The sequence below is a fragment of the Balaenoptera borealis genome (genome assembly GCF_965194805.1).
Source record: "Balaenoptera borealis genome assembly, chromosome: 6".
Taxonomy (NCBI): domain Eukaryota; kingdom Metazoa; phylum Chordata; class Mammalia; order Artiodactyla; family Balaenopteridae; genus Balaenoptera; species Balaenoptera borealis.
This window is the reverse complement of record NC_138863.1, coordinates 119,607,919-119,620,591: the sequence shown is the minus strand read 5'-3', so window position 1 is coordinate 119,620,591 and position 12,673 is coordinate 119,607,919. Positions and strand designations below refer to the sequence as shown.

At 56.5% G+C, this 12,673-nt stretch overlaps 1 protein-coding gene across 5 annotated transcripts in view; it reads right to left on the bottom strand.

Annotated features, from left to right (window-relative positions):
• Positions 1-12,199, bottom strand: part of STEAP3 (STEAP3 metalloreductase) — a 137,883-nt gene extending 125,684 nt beyond the window's left edge. The window contains exon 1 of one of the 5 annotated variants that reach the window (XM_082397901.1): positions 12,065-12,199. In XM_082397901.1, coding sequence (XP_082254027.1) covers positions 12,065-12,164 — 100 coding nt within the window. In that variant the 5' untranslated portion in view covers positions 12,165-12,199. Of the gene's footprint in view, positions 1-7,185; positions 7,292-12,064 lie in introns of those variants that run through there. The other 4 variants (XM_082397902.1, XM_082397903.1, XM_082397899.1 and 1 more) reach the window with 4 other exon arrangements.
• Positions 12,200-12,673: the final 474 nt, after the last annotated feature.

Sequence of the window (12,673 nt, the reverse complement as noted above, 5' to 3'; positions counted from 1 at the left end):
TCTGTGGGCATTTTGCCTTTCTGACGGACTCTTACAAACATTTTACTGTTACATTTCTTGTAATACTGCCTGGAATCGTTATTCAGACATCATTAAAAAATCATTATCGTTTTAAAAGGAAGGCTGACAAGCTCCTACAAAAGAGAATACAAAAAGCACGGGTGCGTGCACACACACTCATACAAGCCTGTACACACACAAATAACACACATGTGCAAGTTTGGTTGGACAGAAAAGAGACGTTTATCACCACACCGCTTGCAAAATAGAAGTGGATGAATAATTTACAGGGCTTTTTACAGACATTTAGAGTTTTGAAACATTCTAGAAAAATCCGGTTTGATTACTTAACACCAGTCGTTCTCTGATAAACCAACACAGAAGTGGTTACCAATAAGTAAAATTTACGGTTCCCAAATGGACCTGCCTTCCACAGAAACACATCATAAACATTAACCCTTTTTTTTTTTTTTGTAACACACCAGAACCCGCAAAGCTGTTGCTCTCATTAACTGAAGGCACTGTGTGTGATAAATCCTTAAACACCTTATTTTGAAAAGGTTCCTGACTTAATGTGCAGATGAGAAGATTCCCCATTTTGGCAAGAGCTTCACCAGACTGTGCTCTTTGGTGCCAGTTGCCAAACGGGGGCTCCCTGCGGTGCCGGGGTACACTTCAGCAGGCCAGGGGTTCGTGGGGCTGGAGGGAGGAACCCACACCCTGCCCAGGCCACCCTGGCTCTAACCAGACTCACCAACGACAGGCTGATGTGAGGGGCTGAAGCACGGGTCCCTTGACAGCCCCACTGTGATCTGGCCACCCGTTCTTGCTGGGGTCTCCCCCTGACCTGCGAGCAGCCTGACTTTGGTTTTGAAGACAGGCAGATGCTCAGAACCAGATGCGTGGGACCTGCCATGGGCGTGGGACCCGCCACGGGCCAGGCTGCCGGCCCCCTCAGCCTGCACTCCAGTTCCTGGCTGTGGGGAGTGGACGGGGTCGTGACTGATGCCCGGTTTCAGAGTGCACTGCGGGAGAGCGGCTCTGTCTTGATACTTCCTGTTTAGGGAGGAAACCTCACTGGTGGTAATTAGTGGCTCAGAGTCAAGTCTCTTTGATACAGGAACTGAGGCAGGACAGCCAGCAGAACCCAGGATACAGAAAATGAATAAACGTCATCCACTGCAGGGCAGATCGCCTCACCACAGGGCTGTGTGTATGTGTGTGTGTGTGTGAGCGAGAGGGAGGGAAGGAGAAAGAGAAAGAGAGGGACACCTTTACTTCTCGGATACAAAGCCGAACGTAATGGCTGCAGAAAATGGCAATTTACCAGTTGCTGGGTGGGTAACGCATTGCAATCACTGTGGCTGTCACTGGCTTAGTGATAATTCTCGTTACATTTTGTGCCAACAAAGGCTTCACAGTCGTCTTTACTTGCTAGTCAGTGCCCACGGTGGGGAGAAAGACAGACAGACAGAAGGACCCACAGAAAGACAACCTGTTCGGAGGGCAAAGCACGGATGGGGCGGGCCTGCCGGTGCCGGTGACCCTGCTCTGCCAGCGACCCTGGAGGCCACACCAACAGCACAGAGGGAGGCCAGAGGTTTGGAGGCTTTCGTATCATTGAAGTAAATCATGCCAAGTTCAGTCTTACGACAGGTGTATTTGATTGTTTTCAACTTGTTGGAAAACTGGCGATCTTGGGAAACTAGCTCTGAGCAACCCTGGGCATCTGGGCCTTTGGTGACCAGAATACATCACCCTGGGCTCCTGACAGCTTTACTCTTATTACCAGCAACAGATCAGGGCCTGCACGGCTCTCTGCGTGGCTCCTATGTCTTGTCACTTCTACTCGAGCGCACCCGCCTGCGGGCAGGGGCATTCTGGCATCTTCTGTAGTCCAGCCTAGGCCAGCACGCGCGGACTGACTTTCCCCTACTCAGCCCGCCTGCCTCCTTTCAGTCCCCGCTGCTCCCCACTTCGGCCGGTGCTGCCACCTCCACCTGAAGTCTTGACAGCCTCCTGGCCATCCAAACGCCCCTTCCCTAAAGACCCAGCCTGAGCCCTTGGGCCTGCCAGGTACCTCCCAGCCCCCCAGAGCCCTGCAACCATCTTCCCCCGCTCTGAATACAGAGGCAGCTGTTCAGGTGGGAGATCTAGTTAGACAGACCTAGGTGTGAATTCAGGTTTGGCCACGTACCAGCAGTGTGACCTTGGGCAGGCTGTTTTCCGTCTCTGTTCTGCTGGTTAAGTGAAACAGTGAACATGAAAGCCCCAAACCCGCATCTTAGCATTGCTCTTACTTACGCATGTCCTGCGTTCCACCGTGGGCCACCGGCCACAGGCAGCCCTGGCCTCTTCTCCCTCTGCCGCCTGGTAGCATTTTGTACCCTCACTCAGCTTCCCAGTTGACTACAAGCTCCCTGAGGGCTCTCCACTCCTGTGTACCTACCCAGCCCCACGCGTCGTGCTCTGCTCAGTGAGGCTGGTGGATGCCTGGGGGCTGGGGGCGCTCAGGCAGTGCTCCCCAACAGTGAACACCAAATCGCCCCGGAGTTTCGGCAGTGGGCTTCTGGGCAGCTCTACGCGTAGAGCCGCTGCCTGATGCAGTAGTTGGGGTGGGCTCCGCACGCTCTGTTCCCATCAGGGCTACCGGGTGGTCTCCTATCCCCCTGGAGAAGCTGCACAGTCAGGAAACCGCACTTCCTTCTGAAAGCAAACCCGCCAGGTATGAGCAGACAGGAGGTCCAGGCACACCCCCACGGCTCCAGCTGTGATGGCCTGTCCCCTGGGGTTCTCCCTGAGCTCCCCCCAATCTTGGGATGCCCCCTCTCCCCTCCCTTGCCACACACAGCCGCGCCAGATCAGAATGTTCAAGAAGAGTTGTAGCCAAAGTTACGGGAGGACAGAAGGCAGCCAAGCCAGAACTTACAGAGCAGTCAGGTCTCCAGCCTCCAGCCTTCTAATCCAGCAACCCCAGGAGGGCAGGGCTTTCCCGAATGGAGTGCCCTGACCCCCATCACAACCCGCGGCCACCTGGCCCGGCACGTCTGGCTTTCTCCCCTTCCAGTTCCAGGCGCCACCTGACTTCCGGCCAGAGCAGAGCCATCTCCGCAGACCAGCCGCAAAGGGCGTGCTCTGACCTCCAGCGGCGGCGGCGGCTCAGGCCCACACCCACTTCGGGGCTGGTTCGCTGGACCCTGCCCCACCGCGTCCGGTGCATTACCGACCCATGTACACGTCCGACTGGGCGCCCGGGCTCAGCACAGGCCCCTTGGATCCCAAAAGGCCCGTCTGGGTGGCCCCACAGGCTCTGTGTTTGGCCATCCTGTCTTTGCGCAGTCTCCCCCTGGAGGGCCCGCCTCACAGGGCCACCCAAAGCCCCCTAACATCCTCAGCTGCGAGCCCTGAGTCATTCAGCTTCAGAGAGACCTTCACCCCGACGGCAGGGCATGCTGTCACCCTCCCAAGCCCGCCAGTCAAATCACAGGCCTACCCTTCCCACGGGCTGACGGCCACCATAAGCATCGGATGCCACAGTAACGGGAACGGTCTTCCCGTCACACACCCGGCACAGCGGCTCCGGGAAGCCAGCTGTCTACACATGAACCAAGAAAGCTTGGGCCCACTCCCCGTGGAAAGCTTAGGAAGCCCACTCACCAGTCCCTAAATTCCTCTACATCTACCTGTGACTGATTTGATAGTCTTGGGGCTGCATTTTTCACAGTTTGATCTCCTAATCGGAGAGCTCCAAAAGGCTTAAAAATGTGCTGTGCTCCGACCCCACCTGGCTCTCATTAAGCAGAAGAGGGAGCAAGGAGTAAGTTACTGCCTGATCGCAGGACAATTAGCGCTCACCCGCTGCACGTTCCGCCCGGTGACTACGGTGACTGATGAGGACAGACTGATTGGAAAGAGTAATTCTCTAGTGACAGTTTTCCACACCTGAGGAGGAGGGAAACAGTTTGCTCTGGGTTGAAGTGAGAAGGCAGGGGTTTAGGATCCTGCATAAACTAGCAGCCGCCGATCCCACCCTGACAGCAAGCACAGTGGTCAATACCTCCAAGCTAGGCGGGAGCCGTCTCCGCTTTGGAATCCTGACTTGCATTAGCTGTGGGACCTGGGCCTCAGCTGCCCCACTTGTATTCAGAAATAAGCGGAGGGTGTGGGTTGTCGTGGGATGATAAATGACAACCGACACTCATCCTGCCAGAAGTGGGACTCAGCCAGGTCCTGAGTGCCTGGCACCAAGTTAGTGCTCAGTAAATGTTGAAAGAATAAACGATGAGGCCGAATTTGGACAAGCATAGAGTTCGTGGTTAGGAGCACAAATTTGGGCTCAAAAGAATGGAGTCTCATGTGCTCTTGGGAGAGTTACGTGGCTGGGAGAACAGCACTGTCTACTTCATAAGAGAGCCGGAAGGTTTGAGTGTGCTCACACACATAACACGCTTGGCACGTGGGAAGCTGGACATTCAGTGATGATGACAATTGCCATTTGAGGTGTGAAGGAAGAGGTGCTCGTGGCACGCCAAGGATGTGAAGGGCTGACATGCGGAGGTCTGGGAACAGCGGGTCAGGCTGGACAGGTAGGTGGGTCCAGCTGCAGGGAGCAGACAGGAGGAAGTGACACTTGCAAATCACCTAGACTGCCCTGTGCCCCCAACCCTTGCCTCCCCACCTCCAAGTTCTGTAATCTCCACAGCTCCTAAACTGAGGCCTGGGCCCCGAGGTCAGGCCCGCAACAGAGAAGGGGAGCATGGAGGCCACGCTCTCGTGAGCCGAGGGGTTCAGAGTGGAAGAGCGATGAGCCTGGAAGGTCCCCAGCTGACTTTAACACAAACTCTGGGGGGAGGGGGAGGGACCTGATATTTACTGCACTCCTAAAACCCAGCACTTCACACAGTCACATCCACCCCCACCCCCAGCAGGCATTATGGTTCCTGTTTTACAGGAAGATTATGTCCCAAGCCCTTAGCAAGGTGTTATAGACGAAGCAGGTTCAGAGAACTGAGGACTTGGCCAAGGCCACATGGTAAAGAGCTGTGATTCAGACTTGGGGGTCCACCTGACTGCAGAGCCAGGCGCCCTCCCCTGCAGTCAGCCTCTCCACTGCTCAGGTGTGCAGCTTGGGCTTCAGTCCTTAAATTTCCCTCTTTAACTACCTGAAGCCCTGCCCAATACTCTGAGACGTCCAGCGAGGGAAGGGCCCTGAGTTAAGGACAGGAAACTTGAAGGGGAGAGGAATTTACCCGTTTAGCATCTCTAGGCTGGAGAGGGCACACCTATGGTCCCAGTGTGGCCAGGCCTGGTCCTGGGGAGCTCAGCAGGCTTGGGGCTGGCTGTCCAACTCTCTAGTGAACAGGTGGCCTGGCCTGAGCTCCCTGCGAGCTCTGAGGCCAGGGTCGCCCCATGCCAACTCCAGGCCTTCCTCCCCCAGGCCTGGCTGAGGCTACCTGTCTACCATTCAAGGCCTCCTTTGGGAAAACCTTTCTACCCCAGTGATAGCCCCTGCCCCACTACGTCCATTCATCCATCAGACATTGATTAAACATCTGCTCCCAGGTGACCCCTCTGCCGGCCACTGGGGATAGAGTGGGAATAGAGGTGAGTTAGACACAGTCCCAGCCCTCCAGGCACTCCTGACCGGATGCAGGAGGGGTTCACTCTGCAGAACTGGATTCAGCCAGCTGTGGGTAGGACCTAGGCATCTGTTTTTTTTTGTTTGTTTTTTTTTTAAGAAACCATGCGGGGCTTCCCTGGTGGCGCAGTGGTTGAGAATCTGCCTGCCAATGCAGGGGACACGGGTTCGAGCCCTGGTCTGGGAAGATCCCACATACCATGGAGCAACTAGGCCCGTGAGCCACAACTACTGAGCCTGTGCGTCTGGAGCCTGTGCTCCGCAACAAGAGAGGCCGCGATAGTGAGAGGCCCGCACACTGCGATGAAGAGTGGCCCCCGCTTGCTGCAACTAGAGAAAGCCCTCGCACAGAAACGAAGACCCAACACAGCCAAAAATAAATAAATCAATTAAAAAAAAGAAACCATGCGGGTGACTGAAGGGGCACACCCAGGTGAGACTCTTTGGTCCTGTGGATATTCTGGCCCCCAGTACTGCATTCTTCAGGCTGCCACAATCCTCTGAGAACACGGCCTGTCTCTTCTCCCACTAGTAGGCTCCTCTGGGCCCTCAAGTCAGATAAATCTGTGTACAAATCCTACTTTTGCAACCTGCTACCCGTGTATCCTTGCAAAATACCCATGCTCTCTGAGGCTCAGTTTCCCCGTCTTAAATGAGATAATTGGTGCCTTCCTATGCTGAGGATTAACTGGGATATTGTGCGCAAAGCAAGATGTCTGGCACAGATAAATGCACAATAAATGTCTGCTATTAATTATATCATCACTGCACTCTGATGGACAGAAATATTTCCCTGTGGGTATCTCCAGAATCCCTGCTTCTGGAGCCTGAGAGGCGGCCCTGGAAACCTGCGAGGCCTCTCCGCGGAGTCCTCTGCCAGGGCTCCCAACGAGACCTGTCTGCATTTTCCCCGCGGACCCAGCCTCCTGGCCCTCAAAGGAAATATTAGCTTGCCGTACCCTCCCCTTCATCCATCCAGAGTGAACAAAGTTCCAACCGCACCTCTCTGGGCAGCCTGCCCCCAATTTCGGGGAAACGGGCAAGGGAAATGGGTTAAGTTTGCCAGGCGGGAGCTCCGCGGGCAGAGGACACTGGTGAGCCCAGCCTCCTCCCGATCAAGGTCGGGAGCCCCCGCCCCTACCGCCTGCCTCGCCCGGGCTGCGACGGGCTGCGAGAAGAGCCCGCCCACCGCTCCCGCCCTGCCCGGAGACCGCGGGCCCGGAGCTGCGGGGAACCGGGGGCCGGAGGACTCGGCGGGGTGGGGCGCGAGAGGCAGCAGCCCCGGGGCTTAGCGCGGCCCCTGCAGTCCCGCCCCCGGCGCAGGGCGCGTCCGGCCTGCCCGGCCGGAGTGGCGCCTGAGGTTTGCGTCCCTGGGGAAGGAAGGCGCCCACGGCGTGGGGGACCCAGCACCCAGGGTCGCTGCCGCCGGGCACACGTGGCTCGGTCCCAGCGGCGCAGGCCTCCAGCTCGCGTGCGGCGGCGCGCGGCGAGGGCGCGCTCGGGGGCGGGCTCCGGGGCTGGGGGCGAGCGGGCGGGGGGTCACTCACCTCTCAGGCCCGCCGCGCGGAGCAGCGGCGGCGGCGGCAGACGGTCCGCGGCGGAGGCGGCGGCCCGGCCCGGAGGCTCCTCCTCTCCCCCCGCCCCGCCTGCCCGCGGGGCCGGACCTGCGGGGGGAGGTGGCCGCCCGCCAGCCCGCTGCTGCTTATCCGGCTCGGCCGCCTCCCCCGGGGCCACAATCGGAGAGCCGCAGGGTCCTCGGGCGGCAGGCACCAACGATCCTCCGCCCCTCAGCCCCTGGCCTGAGCTTCGGACACGTGTTGATCGGCGCCCCCTTCCCCGATTTAAAGGGTGCAGAACTCCGGGACCAACTCTTAACCGGGACAAGGGGGGCGTGTGGAGGCCGGGGTAACTTCTGGGACCCACTCGCTCCCTTCACCTGAGGGACATCTCAAATCCACGTCCATTTTATAACCGAGGTTGAGTGGCAGGCCAAGTTCACACAGGTGGAAAGAGGCCAGGGCACCAGGTTCAACCGGGCTTCCTTCCTGCCTGCCTGCCAGGGGAGCAGGCAGTACAGGCCCTTCCTGGACGCGGCTGCATCCCGGCCTTTGGTTCCTTGTTTCTCCTCTGTCGCTTGTCTACCCTTAGGGCAGACCTCTGACCCTCTAAACAGTCCTCAGTTTCAGGTTTTGGGAGCTGGTGGAGGGCCCTTGGGAGCTTGTCTGTCTGTCTAGACTTCCTGGGCTTCAAACCACCCTTCTGCCCCCGAGAAAGATGGCCTCCAGCCCTGGGCACTGTCCTCCCCTCCCCTACGCTAGTGGCGTCCCACACAGCAGGGAGTCAGGTGTAAGTTAAGGATATCTTTTGGGTACCTTTCTAGAGGTGTGTGCCTTCACCTGGAGCCCTTTCTCACCTACAACCTCACATCATGTGCTGCTGACAGCTATACCGCCCCCCTTTACAGGTGAGGACATAGGGACCCTGATGGTTGTCGGGCACCAATGTCACTCATCTTCTGGGAGGCTGACTGGGGGTCACCTGACCCCTGGGACTCTTTCTGGATTATTCCTGTAGTACATATTCTGCCAGCCCTTGATAAAGAGCTTCAAATTACTCCAGGATAACAACCTGTTCTGGAGAGATAAGTCCTAGGGAGGGGTAATCTGATCCCTGAGACCAGAGAGGCAGGGGGCTGGGCCTCGGGAATGGCCCCAGAGCTAGACCCCAGCGAGCACTATGGGGGGAGGGGCAGACCTGGCGGGGTGGTGGGGTGAGGGGCCTCTCCTCCATCCTCCAACCCTGTCGAGACCCACCCATGAGCGTCTTGTGCTTCCTCACTTCCGTAGGTTTCCTCCTGCCTGAAATACCCTCCTTCCCCAGCTCGCTGCTCCGCCAGGCCCCAAGGCCCAGGTCCTCTCCCACCTCCTTCGGTGACCCTCCTGCCCCACCCTACCCTAGGACCTCTCTGAGCTCCTGTGGCAGTTCTCATAGGTCTTCATGCATTCCACACTCAGGGAACCCCACCATACCAGTGTTCCAGGTGCCGGAGACACAGATGCCCCATGCCTGGTCCTGGCCCTTGGATAGCAAGTTGCCTCTGCAGTGGGTTGTAGACTTTGGGGAGACAAGAATGAGCACCTAGCCCTCTTTGGTGCCCCTAGCATGGTGCCCTGCGCATAGTAGGTACTCTTTAAGGATCTGCTCTGGCTGATGGGGGGGTCTCTGAGCACCCTTCCTGCAACTCCGAAGGGAGGCACAAGGAAATGAAGCCTGGGAAATGGAGACACTGAGAGGTCTTCCAGCCTTCTCAAAGGATCTGTCCAGAATCCTTCCAAAGAGACCTGGTGGGCCGCTGAGGCGCTCCCAATGAGTTGGGGAGCGAGCTGAAGGCTGGAGTGGCAGAGGTGCACAGAGGAATGTCCTAGTAGAGCATGAACTTCTGCAAGAGAACAATCAGGGGCCTGAAAGGCACAGGGAGGGAGGGAGGTGAACACCCTGCTGAGGCCAAGCACCTTGGTGGACATAGCACCACCCACGCCGTCGGGCTTTGGTGCTTTGCCCGTCTGTCTCCCTATCTCGCCTGGCATGGGGCCTGGTGAGGGTGAGCGCTCAATACACGTTTCCTGGGGCCAAACTCCCGGAAGCAGACGAGCCCTCTCCTGAGCAGGGAGGGAGCGTGGCACCGACATTGGTTGAGCACTTCCTCTGTGCCAGAGTCCTTGGCAAGGCCAAGGGCAGAGCAGTTGGAGCCATCTTTCTGAGACATTTGTCAGATCATGTTACTCCTCGGCTCAAAACCTGCCCTGGCTCCCTGGTCTCTCGGAGTCAAAGCAAAGTCCTTGTAATGGTGACCAGGCCCAGTGGGACCTTGTCTCCGGTTCCCCTCTCTCTGCTCTCTCAGCCCTGCCAAGCTGGCCTTCTCCCTCCCTCCTCTGGAGCCTTGCAGAATAATATCACCTCCGCGAGACCCACCCCCCCCCATCATCCCCATCCCTCATCTGTGTACCCTGCCCTATTTCTTTTCTCTTCACTTAGCCTTTTTTCCTTCTAACACACTATAAAACACATCTTCTCTGTTAGCTGTTTATGAACTGTCTGCTCCCACAGAAATGTGAGCTCCCCCAGGGAAGGGAGTTTTATCTGCCTCCTTCACTTCTGTGTTCCCAGCGCGTGGATCAGAGCCTGGCACATAGTCGGTGCTCTGTAAATAGTTGTTGAATGAATGCACTGCCATTCTCAACCTTCTGCATCTCCCAGCATCTCTGGGAAGTTTCCCCAGGGCTCCTGCCCACCTCTGGTCTCCCCCCCCTTGCTTGCCCCAGAGCTAGCACACTGCAGGAACACAGGAGACGTTCAGTACACGCACTGGTGGATATCTGCACCTGGAGCCCCTGGGTGTCAGTCTCCTGAGAGTGCCCTTTTTCCTGAAGACAAGGCTACTCCTTTGGCTAAGAAAATGAGAGTATTCAGGAAGAGAATCTAGATTCATCTCCTACTTGGGCCAGAGAGAAGGACGTAGTTCACGCTCCGCTTCTTGGATTGATCCCGCACTTATAAGCTGAGACAGAGCACATCCATTTCACAAAATAAATACTCTAAATGACTACTCAATCAAGATGGTCACAAGAACCCATGTGCCGGATGTATTCTGACAGGCTGGCTGGGAGCCAGGCCACCTCTGCCCAGCCCGGGCTGTGTCCCCAGGGAAGGTGCCCTGGCCTCCATTGCCCAGCCCAGGCCAGGTAAGACTCCTCCAACCAAGCCTCTGGGCACAGGGAGCTGCTTCTTCCTGTGAAGGACGGAGAGGGGCTGCGGCTTGGGGTAGGGATTCTGAGGGAAAATGGAGGGGTTGTCTCTTCCTCCATGAAGACCCAGTGGATGAAGCCATGTCTAAAACCCCCAGAGGTGAGTCAGGGCAGTGGGCGATGGGCATGGTCTGTGAGGGGCAGGCACCGGATGGGGAGGCAAGCTGCAAAAGTGTGCTCAGGGCCTGGCGTTTAAGCTTAGACTCTTTCACGTGGCAGTTTATTTCGAGCCAATATTGTAAGACGTTATAAGGCATGGCTAACAGAGCACAGGGCACCGCCCCTGTTCCTGCGCCCCAGGGCTTGGTACTCTGCTTTTGCATAAGGCTCGCCCTCCTAGTTCTCTATTGAAACATGAGAAGAAAATCTCTCTCCAGAAGAAAAGCCCTCTGAGCTCAGTGGGATGAGAAACTGCGTATCCACAAGAGATTTAACTGTGGCAGCACAAGAGTGTGAACAAGGTTCGAAAGGCAGATGCTTTCAGGGGAAGGAGTGGGCAGATAAAGGACTAGGGGAGGGGTGGGCTGGAACAACCATTTTGCTAAGGAAGCTCCGGCGCATGGCATGTACTTAATCTCTGCGTGAGACCAGGCATCTTGGCTCGTGACTGGACATCCGTAGCCAGCGGGAACTACGGTAGCACTGCGTTGCCTTCAGTTGGGGGAGATTGCACAGGTGCACAACTAGAGAAGTCTGGGCTTTAGCCCCTTGCTCCAAGGGTGGTGCACGTGGTGGCCTGGGAGGTTTTTAGAATGGCAGAGTCTCAGACCCACCCCAGATCCGAATCAGAAATGCATCTTCACAAGACCCGCCGGAGATGGTATGCACATGAAGGTTTGAGAAACGCTGGTCTACAGCACAGATGAGAAAATGGACAACTCCCTGAACACCTGGGCCAGGGCAGATCATCAGAAACCTCTACTGGGCTGCCTTCACCCTCACTGGGTGGTTCTTTAATACCGTCCCCTTTGCTTTCTCAAAGGTCCTTGTGAACCAAATAACCTGATTTCATGCGCTTCTGAATTTTTATAAATATGAAGTAAATGACCTGTCCTTCGCAATACTCAATGCCTGTTATACAAAGCTCTGAGAAAAAAATATAACACTAGTATGCTTATTCCTTTCCAATTGCTGATCTCATTTCCCTTTTTACTGTGGCGACTAGGATACTCAGACCCGTATTCAGGACTATATGATCCTTACTAAATGTATTTAAGTTCCACTTTATTTTCCCCCAGCCCATGATTTTCTGTGTCTAGTTAACTATTAACTGTATCGTGAAGCTTTTCGTTATAAGGTGTTCTAAGTTGCCTTCGGAAAAAGCCAATTGTTTAAGCAAAATAAATAGGTAAACTCTGTGTGCTACAGTGGCAAATTCTTTTTCCCCTGGGTGGCCGTTTCCCTTTCGTGGCAAGAACAGGGTCATTCCTACCCTCTGCTGGATTTTTGAGAAGAGGACGGAGGGCTTGGGAGAAGGATGAGTCCGTGGACTTCTGCCCAAAGTTACCGAGAAAAGAAAGCCCAGAAAGCTGGGCGACACTGGGGAGGTGGCGGTGGGGTATTGTGACACTCACCCTGTGCACCTCCCTGCTCTCTCCCTGCCAGTCGGTTCCCAGCTCACCTGATTGGGGGTGCAAGGTGCTGTCCTCCATGTCAGGCGACTTTTCCCAGCCCGGGGCAGGGGCCCTGCTCACCAGGGACCCCAGCGGCAGGCTCTCCATGTGCTGATCTTCTGCTGCTAGGCCCCCTACTGGGTGGCCAGCGCCCACTCAGCATGGCATGGGTGGGGCGTGGGGAGAGTCAGCTGAGGCTGCTCAAGGGCAGGAGGGTCAGAGCTGGGTCCAGCCCAGATGGGCGTCACTGACCTCAGGGTTATCTGCAAACACACTGTGGTCAGCAGCCGAGATAAGCCCTCCCTCCAGCCCTGGGGATGTTTTCAACCCGCTTAATTCTCCGCTTCCTGGATCCTGGCTCCCAAGGGGAGGAGGGAAGTGACATTTTTGAAGACCCGCCTTGAGACAAGGACTGTGCCACGTTTAAATCACCTGCTTTAAGCCCCATCCAGACGTTGTGAGGTGCATGGAATCGGCCCCATTTTCAGATGAGGAAAGCATCCTGCAGTGGGGAGATGGTAGAGCTGGGACTCGAAACGGGTCTGCCTCACGAGGTGGACGGCTCCTGTGGGCAGTGGCCAGCACACCTTGTGCCAAGGACTGGGGCCAGCTCAGTG